Source organism: Scyliorhinus torazame, chromosome 6 (genome assembly GCF_047496885.1).
Source record: "Scyliorhinus torazame isolate Kashiwa2021f chromosome 6, sScyTor2.1, whole genome shotgun sequence".
Classification (NCBI taxonomy): domain Eukaryota; kingdom Metazoa; phylum Chordata; class Chondrichthyes; order Carcharhiniformes; family Scyliorhinidae; genus Scyliorhinus; species Scyliorhinus torazame.
In genome coordinates this window covers 14,255,287-14,278,413 of record NC_092712.1, presented here as the reverse complement: position 1 = coordinate 14,278,413, position 23,127 = coordinate 14,255,287, and the positions used below count along the sequence as shown (strand labels likewise).

General features: G+C 48.4%; 1 protein-coding gene across 1 annotated transcript in view; it reads left to right on the top strand.

Moving 5' to 3' along the window:
• The first annotated feature begins 2,474 nt into the window (after positions 1-2,474).
• LOC140424678 (repressor of RNA polymerase III transcription MAF1 homolog) overlaps positions 2,475-23,127 on the top strand; it is a 90,022-nt gene continuing 69,369 nt past the window's right edge. Inside the window, exons 1-2 of the mRNA XM_072507946.1 lie at positions 2,475-2,822; positions 22,177-22,319. Of these exons, the coding sequence (XP_072364047.1) occupies positions 22,237-22,319 (83 nt within the window). The 5' untranslated portion in view covers positions 2,475-2,822; positions 22,177-22,236. The remainder of the gene's footprint in view (positions 2,823-22,176; positions 22,320-23,127) is intronic.

Here is a 23,127-nt window from a genome sequence, read left to right as displayed (position 1 = left end):
TTTTTAAAAAAACAACACATGCAAACAGGTATAATAAGATAGTCCATTTTTCTTTGTTCTTCTTCCTCCAACTGAAATCCTTCTCGATTGACAGTCTCTTTGAACAAAGTCTTTGCACGATCCATCCATTCCTCTACTCCTCGGCATTTCTCTTTAGAATCAGGTACTTTAGTTCAATCTGACCACAGACTCCTTTGCAATTCTCCAATACAGGAGCATTGGTGATCACAGCTTTCAGGCAGTAAAATGCCTGTTGAAAGTCCGTTGTCCATTGAAATATTTAGGTTTCTTTAGCAAGTCCATCAGTGGACTAATCACGCCACAAAACATTTGCACAAAGGTTCGATCAAATTCATTCATGTTAAGAGATCGCATTGCCTCCCTTCGTCTTGAGGGTATCGGAAACTCCTCAAGGAAAGTGATTCGGGCTTCTCCAAATTCACTTTCGGCTAGGTTCATCAGCAAACCCGCCACCTGAAGTTGATCAAATGGGAAGATGCTTAGGAAATCAGAAGTACAAAGGGACTTGGGAGTCCTTGTTCACGATTCTCTTAAGGTTAACGTGCAGGTTCAGTCAGCAGTTAGGAAGGCAAATGCAATGTTGGCATACATGGCGAGAGGGCTAGAGTACAAGACCAGGGATGTACTTCTGAGGCTGTATAAGGCTCTGGTCAGACCCCATTTGGAGTATTGTCAGCAGTTTTGGGTCCCTTTCTAAGGAAGGATGTGCTGGCCTTGGAAAGGGTCCAGAGGAGGTTCACAAGAATGATCCCTGGAATGAAGAACTTGTCATATGAGGAACGTTTGAGGACTCTGGATCTGCACTCGTTGGAGTTTAGAAGGATGAGGGGGGATCTTATTGAAACTTACAGGATACTGCGTTCACTGGATAGAGTGGACGTGGAGAGGATGTTTCCACGTGTAGGAAAAACTAGAACCAGAGGACATCATCTCAGACTAAAGGGACGATCCTTTAAAACAGAGATGAGGAGGGATTTCTTCAGCCAGAGGGTGGTGAATCTGTGGAACTCTTTGCCGCTGAAGGCTGTGGAGGCCAAATCACTGAGTGTCTTTAACACAGAGATAGATAGGTTCTTGATTAATAAGGGGATTAGGGGTCATGGGGAGGAGGCAGGAGAATGGGGATGAGAAAATATCAGCCATGATTGAATGGCTGAGCAGACTCGATGGGCCAAGTGGCCTAATTCTGCTCCTATGTCTTATGGTCCTATTAGGGTGGTTAAGAAGGCATATGGGATTGGCCAAGGCATGTAATATAAGAGCAGGGAGGTTATGGTGGAGCCGTATAAAACACTGGTCAGGCAACAGCTGGAGTAGTGTGTGCAGTTCTGGTTGCCACACTGTGGGCAGTAATTGCACTAGTGAGGATGCAGAGGAGATTCACCAGAATGCTGTCTTGTAGCTGTATCTCAGCGACCATTTTTGTCCAAAGGTTGGGTGGATTGGTTACGGGGATAGGGCAGAGGAGTGGGCCTAGGGAGAGTGCAGAGTGCTCTTTTGGAGGGTCGGTGCAGACTTGATCAGCTGAATAGCCTCCTTCGGACTACAGGGATTTGGATTCTCTGCTTTGATAAGCCACACCTCAGGTGGCCTTCATTTGAGTTGAGGAGGAACTCCTTCACCCAAAGGGTTGTGAATCTGTGAAATTCCCTGCCCAGTGAAGCAGTTACGGCGACCTCGTTAAATGTTTTTCAGGCAAAGGTAGATAGATTTTTGAACAGTAAAGGAATTAAGGGTTACGGTGAGCGGGTGGGTAAGTGGAGCTGAGTCCACAAAAAGATCACCCACAATCTTATTGGATGGCAGAACAGGCTCGAGGGGCCAATTGGCCTACTCCTCGTTCGTATGTATTTTAGAATTCCTATAGTGCAGGAGGAGGCCATAGGTAGAAGCAATAATCTGCACACGGACAGTTATCCAAAGCCGGGAATCGAACCCGGGACCATGACGCTGTGAGGCAGCCGCGCTAACCACTGGGCCACCGCGATTGGCGGCCAGCCAACTAAGCTCACCCACCTCGGCACAACACAATGAAAGCGCGTTGGACCAATCAACAGCGAAGTATCGTTGTCAATCAGAACGGGTGTAGGGCGGGATCATCGTCAGTAACCAATCGCCGCAAAGTGAGCTGCCCAGTTACCCCGCCCCGGGCGGGAGCTGCCGGGTCCCTGTGGGGGCCACTGTACGGACTCCTCCCCCCACAGGCGCGGCTAACGGACGCTGCGCGTGAGCCCATTCAAACTCCGCCTCCTCAACGGCCGTCCGACTACTGACTGACGGCTGCCCTAACCAATGGAGGCCGGGTTCCGTCCCTCTTCGCCTTGATGGACGGCCGTCCGATCCAATCGGCAGCCGGGGTGATGGTGAGCCTGGTCGCCATTGAGCGACACGGGGGAGGGCGGGGCTTGGCGGTAGGGCCCTGCCTTTATAAGGAGCGGGCGGTTGACGGGTTGGGAGAGGCCGCTCATTGGCGATCGGTGCGAGGCTGTTTACTGCGAGGAGGAAGGGCAGGCCGAGCCGAGGCGGTATCAGCAGCAGCGTTCGGTGATCGTGTGTGGAAGCTCCGGGCTGTGATGGTTCCCCAGGCCGCCCCCCGCTCCCGCCGCCCGGCCTCTTCGTGTCGCAGCGCCCCGCACTCGCTCTGCTTCCACCCGCGGCACTTCACCCCCACCAGCGGCAGGACGGCGGGCACCGCCTTACCCAGCACCGACGGCGCTTCCCGGAGGCCCGCCTCCGCCTGAAGACAGCACCGAGAGAGACAGAGAGAGGCCCGACCCCGCCACAGCGCACAGGCCAGCCAGGTAAGAGACCCCCCCGGGAGCCCAGACACTGAGCCCCCCCCCCCCCCCCCGGGAGCCCAGACACTGAGCCCCCCCCCCCCCCCCCCCCCCCCCAGGGAGCCCAGACACTGAGCCCCCCCCCCCCCCCCCCAGGGAGCCCAGACACTGAGCCCCCCCCCCCCCCCAGGGAGCCCAGACACTGAGCCCCCCCCCCCCCCCCCAGGGAGCCCAGACACTGAGCCCCCCCCCCCCCCCAGGGAGCCCAGACACTGAGCCCCCCCCCCCCCCAGGGAGCCCAGACACTGAGCCCCCCCCCCCCCCCCAGGGAGCCCAGACACTGAGCCCCCCCCCCCCCCCCCCCCAGGGAGCCCAGACACTGAGCCCCCCCCCCCCCCCCCAGGGAGCCCAGACACTGAGCCCCCCCCCCCCCCCCCAGGGAGCCCAGACACTGAGCCCCCCCCCCCCCAGGGAGCCCAGACACTGAGCCCCCCCCCCCCCCAGGGAGCCCAGACACTGAGCCCCCCCCCCCCCCCCCAGGGAGCCCAGACACTGAGCCCCCCCCCCCCCAGGGAGCCCAGACACTGAGCCCCCCCCCCCCCCAGGGAGCCCAGACACTGAGCCCCCCCCCCCCCCCCAAGGGAGCCCAGACACTGAGCCCGCCCCCCCCCCCCCCCCCCCCCAAGGGAGCCCAGACACTGAGCGCCCCCCCCCCCCCCCCCAAGGGAGCCCAGACACTGAGCCCGCCCCCCCCCCCCCCCCAGGGAGCCCAGACACTGAGCCCCCCCCCCCCCCCCCCCCCCCCCAGGGAGCCCAGACACTGAGCCCCCCCCCCCCCCCCCAGGGAGCCCAGACACTGAGCCCGCCCCCCCCCCCCAGGGAGCCCAGACACTGAGCCCGCCCCCCCCCCAGGGAGCCCAGACACTGAGCCCGCCCCCCCCCCAGGGAGCCCAGGCACTGAGCCCCCCCCCCCCTCCCCCAGGGAGCCCAGGCACTGAGCCCCCCCCCCCTCCCCCAGGGAGCCCAGACACTGAGCCCCCCCCCCCCCCCCCCCAAGGGAGCCCAGACACTGAGCCCCCCCCCCCCCCCCCAAGGGAGCCCAGACACTGAGCCCCCCTGCCCCTCCCCCAGGGAGCCCAGGCACTGAGCCCCCCTGCCCCTCCCCCAGGGAGCCCAGGCACTGAGCCCCCCCCCCTCCCCCAGGGAGCCCAGGCACTGAGCCCCCCCCCCCTCCCCCAGGGAGCCCAGGCACTGAGCCCTCCCCCCCCCCCCCCCCCCCCCCCCAAGGGAGCCCAGACACTGAGCGTCCCCCCCCCCCCCCCAAGGGAGCCCAGACACTGAGCGCCCCCCCCCCCCCCCCAGGGAGCCCAGACACTGAGCCCCCCCCCCCCAGGGAGCCCAGACACTGAGCCCGCCCCCCCCCCCAGGGAGCCCAGACACTGAGCCCGCCCCCCCCCCCAGGGAGCCCAGACACTGAGCCCGCCCCCCCCCCCCCAGGGAGCCCAGACACTGAGCCCGCCCCCCCCCCCCAGGGAGCCCAGACACTGAGCCCGCCCCCCCCCCCCCCAGGGAGCCCAGACACTGAGCCCGCCCCCCCCCCCCCCAGGGAGCCCAGACACTGAGCCCGCCCCCCCCCCCCCCCCAGGGAGCCCAGACACTGAGCCCCCCCCCCCCCCCCCAAGGGAGCCCAGACACTGAGCCCCCCCGCCCCTCCCCCAGGGAGCCCAGGCACTGAGCCCCCCCCCCTCCCCCAGGGAGCCCAGGCACTGAGCCCCCCCCCCCCCAGGGAGCCCAGACACTGAGCCCCCCCCCCAGGGAGCCCAGACACTGAGCCCCCCCCCCCCCCCCCAAGGGAGCCCAGACACTGAGCCCCCCCCCCCCCCCAAGGGAGCCCAGACACTGAGCCCCCCTGCCCCTCCCCCAGGGAGCCCAGGCACTGAGCCCCCCTGCCCCTCCCCCAGGGAGCCCAGACACTGAGCCCCCCCCCCTCCCCCAGGGAGCCCAGACACTGAGCCAAGTTTTTTTACACTGAGGGTAGTGGGTGCCTGGAACTCTCTACCGGAGGAGGTGGTGGAAGCTGGATGATAGTGACATTTAAGGGGCATCTTGAATAGGATGGGAATGGAGGGATACGGACCCTGTAAGTGTAGAAGATTTTAGTTTGGATGGGCAGTATGGTTGAAGGGCCTGTTCCTGTGCTGTACTTTTCTTTGTTGTCTGTCAGGGACTGGGTACTGTCCACAGCAATGGGGGGGGGGGGGGTGTTGTTGTTTGTATTTTGCTCATTGTCTTGTGTCCTGAGGTACAGTGAGCAGTATTGCTGTGTACAGTCCAGACAGATCATTCTGTACATGAAAAGACATAGGACCTACATAAATCTGAGCACCGCACCCAAGCCCACACCATCCCCACAACCCACCTAACCTTAGGACAATTTATCAAGGCCAATCCACCTAACCTGCACATCTTGGACTGTGGGAGGAAACTGGAGCAATCGGAGGAAACTCACGCTGGGGAGAATGTGCACAGTCTGTGACGCAAGCTGGGAATCGAACCTGGGACCCTGGATCTGTGAAGCAACTGTGCTAACCACTGTGCCGCCACAGGAGATGTGGGCTGGTTTAGCTCAAGAGGGCTAGACAGCTGGTTTGTGATGCAGAAAAAGGCCAGCAGTGTGGGTTCAATTCCTGTACTGGTTGACCTGAACAGGTGGCAGAATGTGGTGACTAGGGGCTTTTCACAGTAACTTCATACTTGTGACAATAAAAGGTTTGTTTGCTCAGTCTATAATAGGGTTGTTTAGCTCATAGAATTTACAGTGCAGAAGGAGGCCATTCGGCCCATCGAGTCTGCACCAGCTCTTGGAAAGAGCACCCTACCCAAGGTCAACACCTCTACCCTATCCCTGTAACCCCACCCAATACTAAGGGCAACTTTGGACACGAAGGGCAATTTATCATGGCCAATCCACCTAACCTGCACATCTTTGGACTGTGGGAGGAAACCGGAGCACCTGGAGGAAACCCACGCACACACTGGGAGGATGTGCAGACTCCGCACGGACAGTAACCCAAGCCGGAATCGAACCTGGGACCCTGGAGCTGTGAAGCAATTGTGCTATCCACAATGCTACCGTGCTACCAGGAGTCTGGTAATAGTGGGGAAGGAGCTGTTTTTTTAATCTGTGTTCTCTGACTTTTGTATCCCCTGCTCAATGAAAAAGTTTGGAAGAGTGACCAATGAGCTGCCTATGTTGCTCTTTTAAAAAAAAAAAAAAAAAAAACTGAATACAGGTATTATTAATATTGCTTTTCAGAGTCGCCAGGTATCAAATTATACCTCCACAAGGTTTTATCGGATATTGATCAGCCTCCCTGAGCAAGGGGAGTGGTGTAAGTGGTGTATCTGTTACCCGAGTACAGGTCTTTTGTTCTGGGGAAATGGGCCATTAGAATGCAAAAAGCTGGGGGTTTCGATAGTCTAGTTATGAGTTGCCAATATACAGGCTGAGTCCTGGGTTGACCATATTTTCCTTGGTTGTAATGTTGATGTGGGTGGACCAGGACAGATTGTTGGTGACGTGCACACCTAAGAATTTTGATGCTGTCAACCATCTCTGCATCAGCACTGTTGATGCAAACTGGTGGGTGTTTCTGATACTATGCTTCCTAAACTCATGACCAGCTCGCTCGTTAGTCGTGTCATCAGCAAACTTGTAGATGGCATTGGAGACTTTTGTCACAGTTTGTGTGTCGGGGGCTACATATGCAGCCTGGCGGGGCCTTGGTATTTGAGGACTCTTGTGGTGGGAGGAGCCAAGTCCTCCATTTTGGAGTTTTGATATGAGCTTGGCTGGGTCTCTTTCAAGAAGGCTGATTTGACTTTTAAAGCTGTGACTAGGTATGGGGTGTCAAAGGCTGCTGGCACAGTTGCCAACTGTGATGGTTCCTCCTCGAACCGATTCTACTCTGCTTCACTTTGCAGCCTGTTATGATGTTTTAAGCCTTGCTACAACAGCTGAGAGCCTGTGACGCAACCTTAGTCTGGCATTGTCTCTTGGCATTCCGGATGGCTTTATAGAGGCCGTACCTGGATTTTTTTTTTTTTTTTGTATAGATCCAGGTCACCTGTCCTGACCTTCAGTAGGGAGTGAATCTCTACTTAAACCATGGGTTCCAGTTGGGAATTTGCAGACTACTTCGTGCAGTCTGATGGTGGTGGCCTACTTTTTTGGGTTGAATACTTTAATGTGAAACAGTCCACTAACTCCAGTGTTTGTGTAGGAGCTCTCCTGTTGCCTTGGATCATTTTTTTTGGTGGGTGGGGTGTGTAGATTTCTACTCTGGTTAGTGGCTGTGTTGATCGATGCTAGATGTAAAAAGATGTGCTGTTTGAATATGGATATTTATATAAACTGCAATAATTAATACAGCATACATACAAACAGACAAAACCTTCTGGAGGTGATTAGTTGTGGCTGATTGATTTGAGATCTATTTGTGTTTCTCCAGGCAGTTGCGAATCCTGCTGACTACAGGACTACAAGGCAGGCCAGCAGCACGGTTCAATTCCTGTACCAGCCTCTCCGAACAGGCGCCGGAATGTGGCGACTAGGGGCTTTTCACAGTAACTTCATTGAAGCCTACTTGTGACCATAAGCATTTTTTTTTTTTTTCCTCATTTCACTTCTCCATCATTCCTGATTTTGATCTGCTTACTGCAGAATTAATTATGGATTTAAATTTTTAAAAAATATAAACTAAGAAGCTAGCAAAAACTGCTGTTGGAGATCTGGCAGTGCAAAAAAACAAAACTCAGCAGATTAAGTGAAATGCAGAGTCGATAAATTTCAGAAATTGCTGTTACTGCAATTGTCTAGGAACGGTCAGGAACAGTAACTCTTGCTGTCAGTGTTTGGGCAAGATAACTTTAACAAGAAATACTGGAGTAATTTAATATTCATCACAGAAGCTGCAGTGTGTGGGGCAAGGGCCACCTGAGTAGCAACACTAAATTGCATGTCTGCCAAACCTGCATCCTAGGCAAGCTCCTCTACAGTAGTGAGACCTGGATAACTTGCTGAATGGGGGAAAAGGCTGACCTGTCTCCACCTTCATTGTCTCAGACGTATCCTTGACATCTCTTAACAGGATAAAGTCTCCAAGTCAAATCCTGGAACATGCCAATTCCAGTAGTGTATTTTCCTTATTAAACTAATGTCTGCACTGATTCGAGTTATTGGGATCTGTGTCCCCAAAGACCTTCTGTGCAGTGAAGTGGCCACTGGGTTATGTCATCCAGGGTGTTCATACCCCCAGTGCAAAGATGCCTGCGAGGTATGAAGATGGTAGACATTGAGACCAATAACTGTGCAGCAACTGCTGATGGCTGAGATCTCCAGAGTTTGAATGTTTGTGAAAGGAGGAGCAGTCATGCATCCTGGGTGGGGGTGGCTTGCAGGCTGTAGTCTGTGATGGTCATGCCATTGAATCTCTAGGGGTGATGGTTAGATCCTCTCTTGAAGGAGATGGTCATTGCCTGGCACTTGTGCAGCATAAATTGACTACAGCTCTGCCTTCAACACCATAATCCCAGCCAAGCTCATGTCAAAGCTCCAAAACCTAGCACTTGGCTCCCCACTCTGCAACTGGATCCTCGATTTTCTGACCAACAGACCACAATCAGTAAGAATGAACAACAACACCTCCTCCACAATAGTCCTCAACACCGTCGCCCCGCAAGGCTGTGTACTTAGCCCCCTACTCTACTCCCTGTATACACATGACTGCGTGGCAAAACTTGGTTCCAACTCCATCTACAAGTTTGCTGGCGATACGACCATAGTGGGCTGGATCTCGAATAACTATGAGTCTGAATACAGGAGGGAGATAGAACCTCGGAGTGGTGTAGCGACAGCAATCTCCCTCAATGCCAGCAAAACTAAAGAGCTGGTCATTGACTTCAGGAAGCAAAGTACTGTACACCCCTGTCAGCATCAACAGGGCTGAGGTGGAGATGGTTAGCAGTTTCAAATTCCTAGGGGTGCACCTCTCTCAAAATCTGTCCTGGTCCACTTGCATTGACGCTACCACCAAGAAAGCACAACAGCGCCTATACTTCCTCAGGAAACTAAGGAAATTCGGCATGTCCACATTGACTCTTGCCAACTTTTACAGGTGCACCATAGGATGCTTTCTATGGTGCTGCTTTCTATCAGGCTGCATCACAGCCTGGTATGGCAACTGCTCGGCCCAGGACCGCAAGAAACTTCAGTCGTGAACACCGCCCAGTCCATCACACGAACCTGCCTCCCATCCATTGACTCCATCTACACCTCCCGCTGCCTGGGGAAAGCGGGCAGCATAATCAAAGATCCCTCCCACCCGGCTTACTCACTCTTCCAACTTCTTCCATCGGGCAGGAGATACAGAAGTCAGAAAACACGCACGAACAAACAGCTTCTTCCCCACTGTCACCAGACTCCTAAATGACCATCTTATGGACTGACCTCATTAACACTACACCCTGTATGCTTCACCCCATGCCAGTGCTTATGTAGTTACATTGTATATGTTGTGTTGCCCTATTATGTATTTTCTTTTATTCCCTTTTCTTCTCATGTACTTAATGATCTGTTGAGCTGCTCGCAGAAAAATACTTTTCACTGTACCTCAGTACACGTGACAATAAACAAATCCAATAAATGTAACTTGCCAATTGTCAGCCCAAACCTGGATTTGTCCAGGTAGTGGTAATTCTGTTGGAGAATAAAATGTTTACCCTAAAAGTTACTGGGAATGATGGAATGCAAGCATCAACAGGTTCTGAGCTAATGCTGCCACAATGTGAGCATTAATAGGTACTGGTAATGCTGTTTGGGGAAAGGACTAACTGATACTCCAACTGGGCCACTGGAGCAATCATATCGTTAGCAGTACATGTTATGAATTTATTGTCAGAAGCTGGTACTATGCAATACTAGGAATAATGGATTGTAATACCGGGCAATGACAGCAATAAAACCATCTATGAAGTACAAGTGTTTCAGTCCTTGTTCACTTACTCCTTTTGAAGTGTATCAATAGGTACTATAAAGTGCAATGATTGGGACTAGAGTTCAGTTGAAAAGGTACTTGGCAATCCCTGGTACTGTCAGTAAAACCTTACTGCTTGCACTGTATTTGACTGGCAGTCAGTATTGAATCCCCTTTGCATTTCTGTTAATCTGCTCAGTGAACATTTAAAATTCAATTATCATTTGAATACAAATTTTTGTACATTGCTGGGCCTTTCAGTCTTGCACTCAACAGGACCCGGCGAGGCCAATCAGAACAGTTTTGTAGAAAAGGATGCTGATTGGTTAGCAAGTCAACTTCGGCCAAGGCATTGTGATGGAGAATACAAAGGGCAACTAGAGGTTTCCTAAGCTCTTGGGTATTTCCAAACAAGTGCTAGGCTTGAGAAATGAAAATCGCTTATTGTCACAAGTAGGCTTCAAATGATGTTGCTGTGAAAAGCCCCTAATCGCCACATTCTTCTTTGAACTGTGCTGCTGGCCTGCATTGGTCTGCTTTAAAAGCCAGCTCTTAGCCCTGTGCTAAACCAGCCCAGAACATATAATCTTGGTGGCTGGTTTAGCACAGTGGGCTAAATAGCTGGCTTAGAATACAGAACAATGCCAGCAGCACGGGTTCAATAACTATACTGGCCTCCCTGAACAGATGCTGGAATGTGGTGACTAGGGGCTTTTCACAGTAACTTCATTGAAGCCCAATTGTGACATAAGTGATTATTTTGTTTACATATGTTTACTACAGAGTATGGTCTGTACTCTGCCCATAATGAACAACTGATAGATTACAATGTTTAATTCGATCAGCCGAAAGACCTGACATTGTGTTGTGCAATCTGCACAAAACACAATGTTACTCAATAGTGTGGTAGGCAGAACATGTTTCTGTGGTTCGACAACAAACCTGTTGGTGGGAAGTACCATTCGTGTAGTCACTGCGAAATGGCTCATTTAAAAAAATATATATATTTTATTCAAACATTGCAAAATCATCTGTGTATATCTCTCTATCTCAACTATATAATCCATGTTTCATTGTTTTTTAACAAATTAACAGTAGTTGCCCCAACAATGCCAGCAGCGTGGGTTCAATTCCTGTACCGGCCTACCTGAACAGGTGTCTGAATTGGCGACTAGGGGCTTTTCACAGTAACTTCATTTGAAGCCTACTTGTGGCAAGTGATTATTAATGGGGAAGCGCAAGTGTCTAGCACTGTGGCTTCACAGCACCAGGTTCGATTCCCTGTTGGGTCACTGTCTGTGGAGTCTGCGTGGGTTTCCTCCGGGTGCTCTGGTTTCCTCCCACAGTCCAAAGACGTGCAGGTTAGGTGGATTGGCCATGATAAATTGCCCTCAGTGACCAAAAAAGTTAGGAGGGGTTATTGGGTTACAGGGATAGGGAGGGCTTAAGTGGGACGGTGCAGCACTAACTGTGCCCCCCCCCCCCCCCCCCAAAAAAAACAAACTGATCCTTGAAGGTGAAAATGCTTCCACATGGAGTTGAACTCTTCCTCTGACCCTCTGATGGCATACTTAATATTTTCCAATCTGAAATTTTGCCCAAGACCCCAAACCATGCGAAGGCCCGAGGTGGCACTGCCAATCTCCATCCAAGCAGGGCTCATCACCAGGCTATTGGAGGCAAGGGGCCAGACATTTCCCCCCCCCCCCCCCCCTTTCCCTCAACTAGTCCAAAAATTGCCACCAGTGGCCACTGTTCCAGCCTAGCCGCCAATATCTCTGTAGTCTCAAAAAAACAAGACCCAGAACTTTACTGATTTTGCACAGGGCCAGAACACGTGCAAGTGGTTTGCTGGCCACTCCACTGTCTGTGCGGATTCTGCATGTTCTCCCATTATCTGCATGGGTTTCCTCTCAAGTCCCAAAAGATGTGCTGTTGGTGAGTTGCCCATTCTGAATTCTCCCTCTTGTGTACCTGAACTGGTGCTGGAATGTGGCGACTTGGGGCTTTTCACAGTAACTTCATTGCAGTGTTAATGTAACCTTACTTGTGACAATAAAAGATATTCTGACTGGGAGGAAGCCGGAACACCTGGAGGAAAACCTGCACAAACAGAGAGAAAGTACAAACTCCGTACAACCCAAGGCTGGGATTGAACCTGGGTCCATGGTACTAAGGCAGCAGTGCTAACCACTGGGCACCCTAATAACTAACCTTGTCGTTTTGCATTCAAAAATCCACCATTAACTTTACAGATTATTTATCTTCATGGAAAGGATGACCATACACCATCCAAAACATTTCAATTCACTTATTTCTATGATATTTCACTAAGTAAGCAGAGGGAAATATTTGGAGCAGAAAGCACTTTCCCACACTTGATGTTCTATTTACAAGCTGCATTAAAGATCTCCATGGGGACACAAGTTTCTGCACATTCTTTGAAACATTTTAGATCTTCTGTCAAGTTTCTGAGCTCTTGGCGACAGAGCTTGCAAACATCCAAAGGAGTACCATCCTTGTGATAACTTGTGCAATATTAATAGGATTCCATTGCTTGCATACGGAGTTTAAAACTGATCTATTTTGTCATAATGTGAGGTGGTGATTTCCTGTAAATCACCTGAGAAGATGTTTCCTGAAACTGCATGGTAGATCGTTGTGAATCTACCCTCCCCTCCTTCAATGCCAAAGCAAAACACTGTAGATGTTGGAAATCTGAAATGTAGAGAAGCAAATGCTGGAAATACAGAAATAAACTCTGAAAATGCTGGATAAACTCCGGCCTGGCAGCAGCAGTAGAGAAACCGTTCATCTTTCGGATCTAGATGATCCTCCTGCAGGAGTCACGCGAGGTCCTGCTTTAATTTCCGATTTCGAGCATCCTCAATGTGTTTACAGCACAGGAGGAGGCCATTCGGCCCATCCTGTCTGTAGTGGCTCCTGAAAGAGCAACCCATTCTCCAGTCATATCTCAGTGACATACCGCCTAGTCAAAATTGTTCAGAGTTTTGAACAAGCTCAACTTCTCCAATCTTTCCTTGTATCTAAAATTCCTCAATCCTGGTATCATTCACTGAACATTGCTCCAAATGTGGTCTGACCAGACAGATAACAGTGAATGAATGGGCAATTCTCAGATTGGCAGACTGACTGGTGGTGGACTACTAGGATCAATGCTTCGGTCCCATCTACATTAATGATCTGGATGTGGGGACCAAATGTAATTACCAAATGAGCTGAGAGACAAAACTAAGTAGGAAATGAGTTGAGGATGCAAGAGGCTTCAAGGCGATTTGGACAGACTGAGTGGGTAAGAACATGGCAGATGGAATACAGTGTGATGGTCTTGGTAGGAAAAACCAAGCTGGAGTATTTCTTAAATGAGAGGTTGGGAAATGTTGGTGTCCAAACGTACCTGGGTGTCCTTGTTCATGAGTAACTGAAGGATGCAGGTGCAGCAGGAAATTAGGAAGACAAAATGGCACATTTTGAGTACCGAGTAAATATCCTGCTCCAATTGTACGGGGCCTTGGTGAGATCACACCTCTGGTTTTGGTCTCCTTACTTAAGGAAGGATATACTTGACATCGAGGAACTGCAGCCGAGGCCAACCTGCCTAATTCCTGCGGTGGTGGGATTTTATTTTGCGGAGATATATATATAACATTCTCTGCCCTGCTTTACATCAATTTTTATTTAATCTTTTATAATAGAAAGCAATATTTTCTTTTCTGTCCACCTTGATTGATAACTTTGAGCATTCAAGGTCTGAAGTATGATGATCTGATTGATCAAATAGCCTGTCTATATTTGAGGCCATATGTGCCTTATGCTGTGAATTTCTTAAATAAGGATTAATTTGAAGTGTAATAAACAGCAGAGAAGATGACCAATTTCAAAACTGCATAGAGACTGGTGGATTGGCTGGGAGCATGGTATGCAAAATTTGATGCAGAAATGTTGTTCCTATATTTTGATGGGAAGAATGAGGGCAGGCAATAGGGGAAACAAAAATGTTTCCAGTGATCGGCACAGATTTCAATGATTTACAAAAAAATGAGATGTGGATGAAAACATTACAGTTGCTGTGATTTGGAATGCATTGCTCAATAGCGTTGTCGATTATACAAATCAGAAGTATGATTTCAGAAGGAATGGGGGGGTGGCATGTGGTGCAGTGGTTCGCACTGGGACTACGGCACTGAGGACGTGGGTTCGAATCCCGGCCCTGGGTCACTGTCCGTGTGGAGTTTGCACATTCTCCCCGTGCCTGCGTGGGTTTCACCCCCACAACCCAAAAGATGTGCAGATTAGGTGATTGGCCACGCTAGATTGCCCCTTAATTGAAAAAAATAAATGATTGGGTACTCAATTTGGATAAGTATCTGAGAGAAAAACAGGCATACGTTGAAAGAGCTGGGGAATGGAACTAAAGTGGAATGGACTCACTGGGCTGGATGACCATCTCTGCAGCATCGTGGTAAGTTAGCTGAGAACTATTCTGCTGATACTATTCTACCAATACGATAAGTTGATACCAACATATTACTTAATTCAGTGGTTCAAAAAACGTGTGCCTTTTTAAGGCCGCCCAAGTGTACTGCATTCCAGATGATTCCAAATTCATTGTAAGTAAACCACAACTAACCTTTTGTCTTCAGCTTGACCTCCCCAAGTTCTGGTGAACCCCTGGCTTTTCACGCTTCGTGTTAGCCAGGCCCATGCTCCTGCACAGGGGCTGGATTAATGTAAAAGATCTGAACTGTGCATGTCCGGAGGAACTTGCAGGAGGCCTGAGGTTCCTCCGGACTTTTGAGATGCCATCCACTGTGCCTACACAAAAGCAAACTCAAAGGATGCAGAAACTCTGGGAGAAGTGAGGGAGATGGGGAGGTTTGAAAAACTGCAAGGGGACAGGGACAAGATAAACCAGTTCCTGGAAAGGGAAGAAGACTGGTACAAAACGGGAACTAGTGGGCTCGGGAGAAGCCCTAGTATTTGAGAGACCAAGAGAAGGCCACTAAGGTCTGGGGTGTTGGGAGTAAGGGTGCACCTGTTCTACTTGGCATGGCTGAGATTGTGCTTGTAAGCTGATGTTTGAGGGCATTGTGAAGTGTGTTTGACCACAGCTTACCTTGGGTAAGTTCTTGAGAAATTCTGTTCTGATACAGATGTGGCTGAAAGAATGGAACCTATGGGAGATGGTGTACTGTCACTGAACTAGTAACCCAGAGGTCCAGGTAATACTCTGGGGACCTGCCTTTAGTGAACTTGTAATGCCTCTTGCCCTGTTGCAGAATGCCAAATTTGCAGGGAGAAGTGCTCAAACGCTGCACTGATAGCAGTAAGTTGAAGGCCATTTCAATACAAAGCACTGTTCACTCCAGAGTTTGGATAATCTGCAGGAGCTCATAGCGAAGTGCAGAATCTGTGCATAATGAAACCCTTATTCTGCCGCCATGAAAAAGTATTGAGAGTAATGTTGGGAGCTGATGCAATGTTCCTCTTTCTGATAAAAATGTCAGTTGATATTGCAGAACAGGTGCTTAAGGAGAAATTGGGAATTAGTGGAAAATTTGCCCTGCAGATTGACCCCACACACAGTGGGCACTGCCAGCCAATGTCAGGTATGTTGATGGGGATTTAAAATTGCCAGCCCTATAATTGGAGAGGCAATCTTTCATGCTTAACTGGAGGGAAACTGCAAGTGCAATAGCATCTGCAATGCTGGAGCAGTTTCCATGACTGGGAAAGTTATAGGAGTGGGTGAAAGAACAGGATCCTGACGACTAGGTCAGCCACTATCCAGCACTGAAGCCCTCGTTGCCAAAGCAAGCCATCAGAGTTAACTGCAGTATTAGCCCAAACAATGAAAATGATCAATTATGTGAAATCGCATACTTTGAAATCGTGCTTATTCACTATTTTGTGTGATGAAATAGGAGCTGAATACAAGGTTTGCTCATGTGCACAAATGCAATGCCTGTGTCTGGGGAAAGGTTTTCTCATTTAAGCTCCATGATGCCCAAAGTGTTTCACTCTGCATGCATTTCCACACACTTGTTAAACTGTGATTATTCTTGGTGTGCTAAGCTTGTGTGTAACTTTCAGATCCATTCTGCCATCTGAATAAGCTGACTGTTAAAATCCAGGAAGTGTTCTGATTGTCAAAGATCAACTTCAAAGCTGGTTCTTTGGCAGGAAAAAGTGGCAGGTGGGTCAGTTGAGATGGTCAAGCTGGCAAAACCATACTCTGCCTTCCATCTCTCTCTCTCAACATTACAAGAGAACTTTGCATGCCAGTTCCCCATCATAAGTATGGAAGACGTTGATTTGGTACGTGATACACTTAGTTCACTTCCTTTTGAATCATTAAAGAACGAAGAATTTACTGAGCTCGGGATGGATCATACACAAACTGCCTCTGGGCACATTTTGGTTCCTTGCAGGACAAGAACATCAATCTATTTCAGATCGAGCCGTATCGGTACTCTTATTGTGTCTCTCAACCTCACAACCTATGTGGGAGTGGAGTGGAGTTTGTGTTCTCAACATTGACTTATGTAAAAACAAAAGGGGAACCTGTCATTGGAGCAAAGACCTGCAAGTTGGCCTGTCTGTTTCCCCTCTGATCAAGAGACGCTTCTAACCAAGACCGGTCTAGGTGTCACATTAACATTACAAAATATGCTGCTCACAGTATTTCCTACAGTGACAAACTTTCACATTGAGAAATATAGACTTAAAAACAACACAATTAATCTCTAATGGGTGCATTTTCAATAACATGTGTTTGACATGCCGTGATGAGCCTCGTCATTGTAAAAACTAATAAATTATATTGGAGGTTGGCTTGGATGTTTTTGGGAGGATTGAGATAAAAGGCTTTGCTGGAGGTCCGTTGAGGAAATGTGCCTCCATGCTTTGTAGTATAAAGGTCTGCTGTGACACTTTTGTAATCACTGGTGATACATATGATATGAATCTCATTGCAGTCATGACCCAACAGCCAAAATCTCCACTGAATAGCTTTGTTCTAAAGCATAGGTTAAATGAATCTCTATTTGAATTGTGGCAATTTAGCTGTTAAGATGTGGGATATAATTTAAATCCTTCTGTCGCATGAAATGCTTAAAATATCTCTGTTGCAGTTGACATCAGACTGAACCTGGCAGTGTTGCAAACTGGATTGTTGTTCATTGGTTGTCTGACTGAAGATTGTCTACTTTGGTGGAGATACCAAAGTTTTACACATGATTGTGCCTTGCTTAAATGTTTGAATTGCAGCTTATTTAAGGCTAAATTTAGTCATGTACTCCAACTGCCCCACAAATCAGTACTGGTTCAGGAAGAGGAGCAGCATTTCTAGCACCTGAGCTCCAATCTCTAGGATGTGGAGAATAAATACCAGGAACAAGTTGTAAGATTTGTTTTGCCATACTATGCTCTCAGATGGGGAGATCTAGCAGCTGATCCCAGTTTAACAACATTACTGTGTATTAATGTACTCCACCTAGGTCACTGGCAGACTATCCTGGGATTGCAAAGCTAGACTCTTGGAATGTTGGGAAAGGTTGGAGTTATTGGTAATAGTTTGGGGAATCCAAAACCTCAATTTGTCATACATTTTCCTTTTTTGCTGGTTAACGGGCATGAGTGAAACAGGCCCCTGTTCTGTGGGTGTGTATTTTACAAAATTTGTTTTCGTGAAACAATCGTGTCTGGGGCGAGTTGTTTGACAGAGCCTGCATGCACAACAGGTCCAAGTCTGCAAAAGAAAAGTCTTAACATACTGGATGTTGACATCTCTCAACCTGACGTTTTTTTAAAAGAATTCCTCATATTTGTATTGAAATTCCTTCTCACTAAAACTCAGTGTTGAGCGCCTCCTTTTATTTAAACTGTCAGCTCCTTTGATCACTCAGTGCTGTTAATTCTAGTGTTCATTTTGTTTTTGGACTCTGTGCTCGGCTGTTGCATCCTGGCAATTGAATCTTAAACCCAGAGCTGAGATTTTGCCAGCTCTCTCTAATTCAGAATCTAGACAAAATTGGCATCAATAAAATCAACTTTTTACTTTTTTTTATTGACTACTGGATGGCCTTTTAAAGTTGTGTATTTTAACCACTGTTGCTATGCACTTATTTATTTGGCAAGAATCACAATGATTACAGCACAGAAGGAGACCATTTGTGCTGGTTGTCAGAACAGTTACTTAATCTCTCTCTCTCCTCTCTCGCTCTCTCTCTCTCTCTATCGCTACCCCTACCAATCTTTTCTCTCCAGATTATTGTTCAATTCTACATTTGTTGCCTTATCCAGTTGCCCCGAGGGAATGTTTTTGATGCTGGAAATCTGAAATGCTCACATTTGGCAGCATCTGTGGACAGAGAAACAGTTAATGTTCCAGGTTGTGATCCTTTTTATCCAAGTTCTGATGCTCTTGTGCTGGCAGACTTCGGAGTGTTCCCAGCATTTTCATAACGTCCTATTGGGGGTTTGATAGGCCATATTGGTAGGTAGTTAAATTGAACAGCTTAAAACTAACAAGGGAGTGGTGTTGCACATCCTCTGTATACTTCAGGCACCAAGGCTGGCTAGATACACCAGTAAGTCAGTGGAAATTGTGGAGGCACTCATTCTTCAATCTTCCTTGGACTCTGGTAGTGCCACAGAGGATTGGAAAATTGCAACCATTACACCTTTCTTCAGAGTAAAGAGAAATCCAGCTACCACAGGTTAATGTGTTTAAACTCGTGTTGGGGAAGCATCTAGAATTGATAATTTGGGACAAAATAGTATTTTGGGAAAATAACAAGTTGCTTAAGGAAAGCCGGTATGAATTTGTTAAGGGAAAATTTTCTGGAGTTAATTGAGGTATCACTGATGAGGTTACTACTTTTGGTGTGCTGTATGTGGACTGCAAGGCATTTGATTGCAGTGCAACAGACTTGTAGACAAAATTGTAGCCTGTCAGTAAAAAGCACCATGGCAACATGGACATGAAATTGATTGAGTGACAGGGAACAGGAATGGTTAATGAATGTTTGTTTTTTTTAAGCTGGAGAGGTTTGGACAGTTCTCCAGGGGCCTCTACTGGGATTTTCATTTGTATGGGAATGATCTAGACCTTGGTGTACAGGGCACAATTTCAAAATTGACATGATACAAAACCTGACATTGTCCACAGAGGAGGCTAGTGTAGAACAATGGGCAGACAAATGGAAGATTAAGTTTAATGCCAAGAAATGAGGTGATTTATTTTGGTCGGAAGAACATGGGGGCACAGGAGCAGAGGGAGGTGGGTATATGTGTGTTGTATCATTGAAGGTGGAAGGACAGGTTGAGAGCACTGTTAATAAAGCAGACATGGTGGAAGATTTGAGAACCAGAGGATTGCAACTCCCTTATTCAAAAAAGGCAAGGAGATAAAAACCAGTAACTATACGCCATTTAGGGTAGGACAGTGGTTAGCACTGTTGCTGCACAGTAGGACAGTGGTTAGCACTGTTGCTGCACAGTAGGACAGTGGTTAGCACTGTTGCTTCACAGCGCCAGAGTCCCAGGTTCGATTCCCGGCTTGGGTCACTATACGGAGATGTTCACGTTCTCCACGTGTCTGTGGGTTTCCTCCTGGGTGCTCCGGTTTCCATTCTGTGTACCTGAACAGGAGCAGAGTGTGGTGCCTAGGGAACACAGTAACTTTGCCTACTTGTGACAAGACTGAAGATTTTATTAAGAAAATTGGCAAGAGAAGCAAATGTGACATGAGAAACTTGTCATGCAGCATGTGGTTAGATTCTGGAATGCAGTGCTTTGACTGATGGAGGCAGGTTCTAGCAAGACATTAAGGGAAATTAGATTGTTATCTGAAAAGGAAGAATGTGCACAATATTAGGGTTTAGCACTAGGTAAATTGCTCCAATAGAAAGTCAGTGTAGACTTGTTAGGGCAGATGGTTGCTGCTTGTACTGTAAATATTTTTATCAATTTTAAGTACCAATCACAGCAGTCTATATCCCACCCCAAGTGGAAGTGAAGAAAGCACTTGATGAACTACATTCCACCATCAACAACTGAGAAACAAATCTCCCTGAAGCTCTGACAAATCATGGCTGGAGACTTAAATCACGCAAATCTCAGAGGTTCTACCCAAACTCCATCAACATATCTCCTGCTCCACCAGAGGTACAAACACCCTGCACCACTGCTACATGAGCATCAAAGGTGCCAACCGCTCCATTCCCTGACCACACTTTGACAAATCCGACCACCAGTTGGTATTCCTACTTCTGGCTTACAAACAGCAACTCGAGCATGCTGATCCAGTCAAGAAAACTGCGCAGTGCTGGTCGGAGACAGGACATCCTCCGCGACTGCTTGGAGTCTGTGGCAGCTAACCTGGACAAGTCCACAACCACCATCAGACTTCCGTAAGTGTGTCGAGGACTGTGTACCAAAGAAGACAATACAGGTGTTCCCCAACCAAAAGGTTCAAGCCCTGCTGAAGTCTCGGATGGAGGCGTTCAAGTCTGACTCCCCTAACCTATCTAAGAAATCCAGGTACGACATACGGAAAGACTATACTGCATCAAACTAGTCCCAGGCCAATGACACTAACCGACGACAACTATGGCAGGGCCTCCAGTTCGCAGGCTACAAAGCAAGGTGAGGTGGAATACCTGGGCCTTGGAGCATCGCTACCCGATGATCTGAACAAGTTCTATTTGAGCAGTCGGCCAATGCATCAGTGCCACCGCCCCAACAGCCTGGACACACCAATACCCACTATTACAGCCTCTTGGAGGTAGGAGCTGCCTTCTTCAAAGTGAATCCACAAAGTTACGGGCCCCGACAGGGTCCCGAGGCGAGCACTCGGAGCCTGCACAGATCAGCTGGCGAGCGTATTCGCAGACATCTTAAACAGCTCACTTCTCGCTCCGAGGTCCCTACCTGCTTCAAGAAGACCACCATAATACTAGTACCAAAGAAGATAAAGGTAGCCTGCCTCAATGACTACCAACCGGTGGCCCTGACATCGGTTATCATGAAATGCTTTTGAGTGGCTAGTCATGAGACTAGCCTCACAGATGTTCTTGATCCAGTGCAGTATCACCGCAACCGGTCCCCACTCTCCAATCAACACTGAACACCTCGACAACAAGGACACCTATGTAAGACTGCTGTTCATCGACTACAGCTCTGCCTTCAGCACCATTATTCCGTCAAGACTAATAACCAAACTCTGTAATCTTGGATGACCCCTCACTGTGCAGCTGGATCCTTGATTTCCTCACCAACAGACTGCAACCTGTCAGGATAGGCAACAACATCTCTGCAATAGTCCTTAACACCAGGGCCCCGCAAGGATATGCCGGCCTCCCCGAGCAGGTGGCGGAATGTGGCGACTAGGGGCTTTTCACAGTAACTTCATTTGAAGCCTACTTGTGACAAGTGATTTTCATTCTTTTTCATGTGTGCTCAGTCCTCTACTGTACTCCCTGTACACACCAAACCGGCGTTGGTCGATAACCAGTTCCTGGGAGTCATCATCACCAACAGTCTGTCCTGGTCCACTCACGTTGATGCAACAGTCAAGAAAGCCCAACTCTTCAACAACTCTCCCCTCTGAATGATCTGTTCCCTGTAAGAACACTATTCACGAAACACTATGCAGCTCTTGCTCATGTATGTGCTTTGTTTGGCCCCTTGTCCTGCAGTGTAACCAATGATGTACCATTTGTTAATGTACTCTGTTGATTTATTCGTTTTGTCTACTGTGTATGTCCCCTTGGCCACAGAAAAGTACTTTTCACTGTACTTTGGTACATGTGACAATAAATCAAAAATACCCAGTTTTTTTTCTTTCAATTAGGGGGCATTTGCGTGGCCAATCTACCCACTCTGCTCATCTTTGGATTGTGGGGGAGAGACCCACGGGGACGGGAGGCCGGCATCGGACCCAGGCCTCGGTGCCGTAAGGCAGCAGTAACAACTGTGCTGCCCTCTTGTGCTGTAATAATTGAGGATTTTGATTGTCATATCATAATCACAATCTTGTTTAATGATGCCAGTTATTTCCCATTCAAAATGAATTTAAAATTTCCATCTTCTGCTGTAGGATTTGGATTATTATTGTGGAGCTTTGGATCATGCAGTGACACTGGTGTCACACTTACAGCCTGTATTCAGCCCTGTGGTTCTGCAGAATTCTTCATCGGATTTTGAATTGCTGTCATTAACCCACTAGCTCATCTGTACATGTGCCATTTTGTGAGATGTTAATTTGATGCCAAAATTTGCTAATCCTGTCTTTCTCCATTTTTTTCTGGTGGGTGCAGCATCAAGTATCGGAGTCCCATTTCACAGCCCCACGGGTGAAGTAAATCAAGTCTTCCAGGATGAAGCTGTTGGAAAACACAAGCTTCGAGGCAATGAACTCCCAGCTAACCATTGAGACTGGTGACTCTCACATTATAGGGCGGTGAGTTGTACCTTTATCACTTATCATCCGATTATGAGGTGAGCATTTAAACTTAGTCCAGCTCTGTTCAAGGGCTTCTAAGGTGATGAAGAAATCTCATGGTTGTAATTATATTTGACCATTAGCCTAGAATTTGCAGTGCAAGCACATGATTGGTGCAGACTTCAGGAAAATGTGACACTAGTAACTGCAAAAATTATTTGTACTATAATTTCTTGACTTAAAAACATAAATTCATAGAATTTACAGTGCAGAAGGAGGCCACCCGGCCCATCGAGTCTGCACCGGCTCTTGGAAAGAGCACCCTGCCCAAGGTCCACACCTCCACCCTATCCCCATAACCCAGTATCCCCACCCAATACTAAGGGCAATTTTGGACACTAAGGGCAATTTATCATGACCAATCCATCTAACCTGCACATCTTTGGACTGTGGGAGGAAACCGGAGCACCCGGAGGAAACCCACGCACACACGGGGAGGATGTGCAGACTCCGCACAGACAGTGACCCAAGCCGGAATCGAACCTGGGACCCTGGAGCTGTGAAGCAATTGTGCTATCCACAATGCTACCGTGCTGCCCTTAGAATAGAGCAGCAGTCGGTCATTTGGCCCTTTAAATCTGATTGGACATTCTGTAAGATTGTGGTTTGAACTCTTCTCGGGCACTTGTTTTTAAATTTAAGAAGTTCCTCCATTTCCCCCTCTTCCTCTTTCTCCCTGCAAACAAGTTGCCTGCCCTGCACTGCATTTCTGGTATTTTCTACATTTTTTTTTATTATAGCAAGATGCCCACATTAGTTAGGGCTT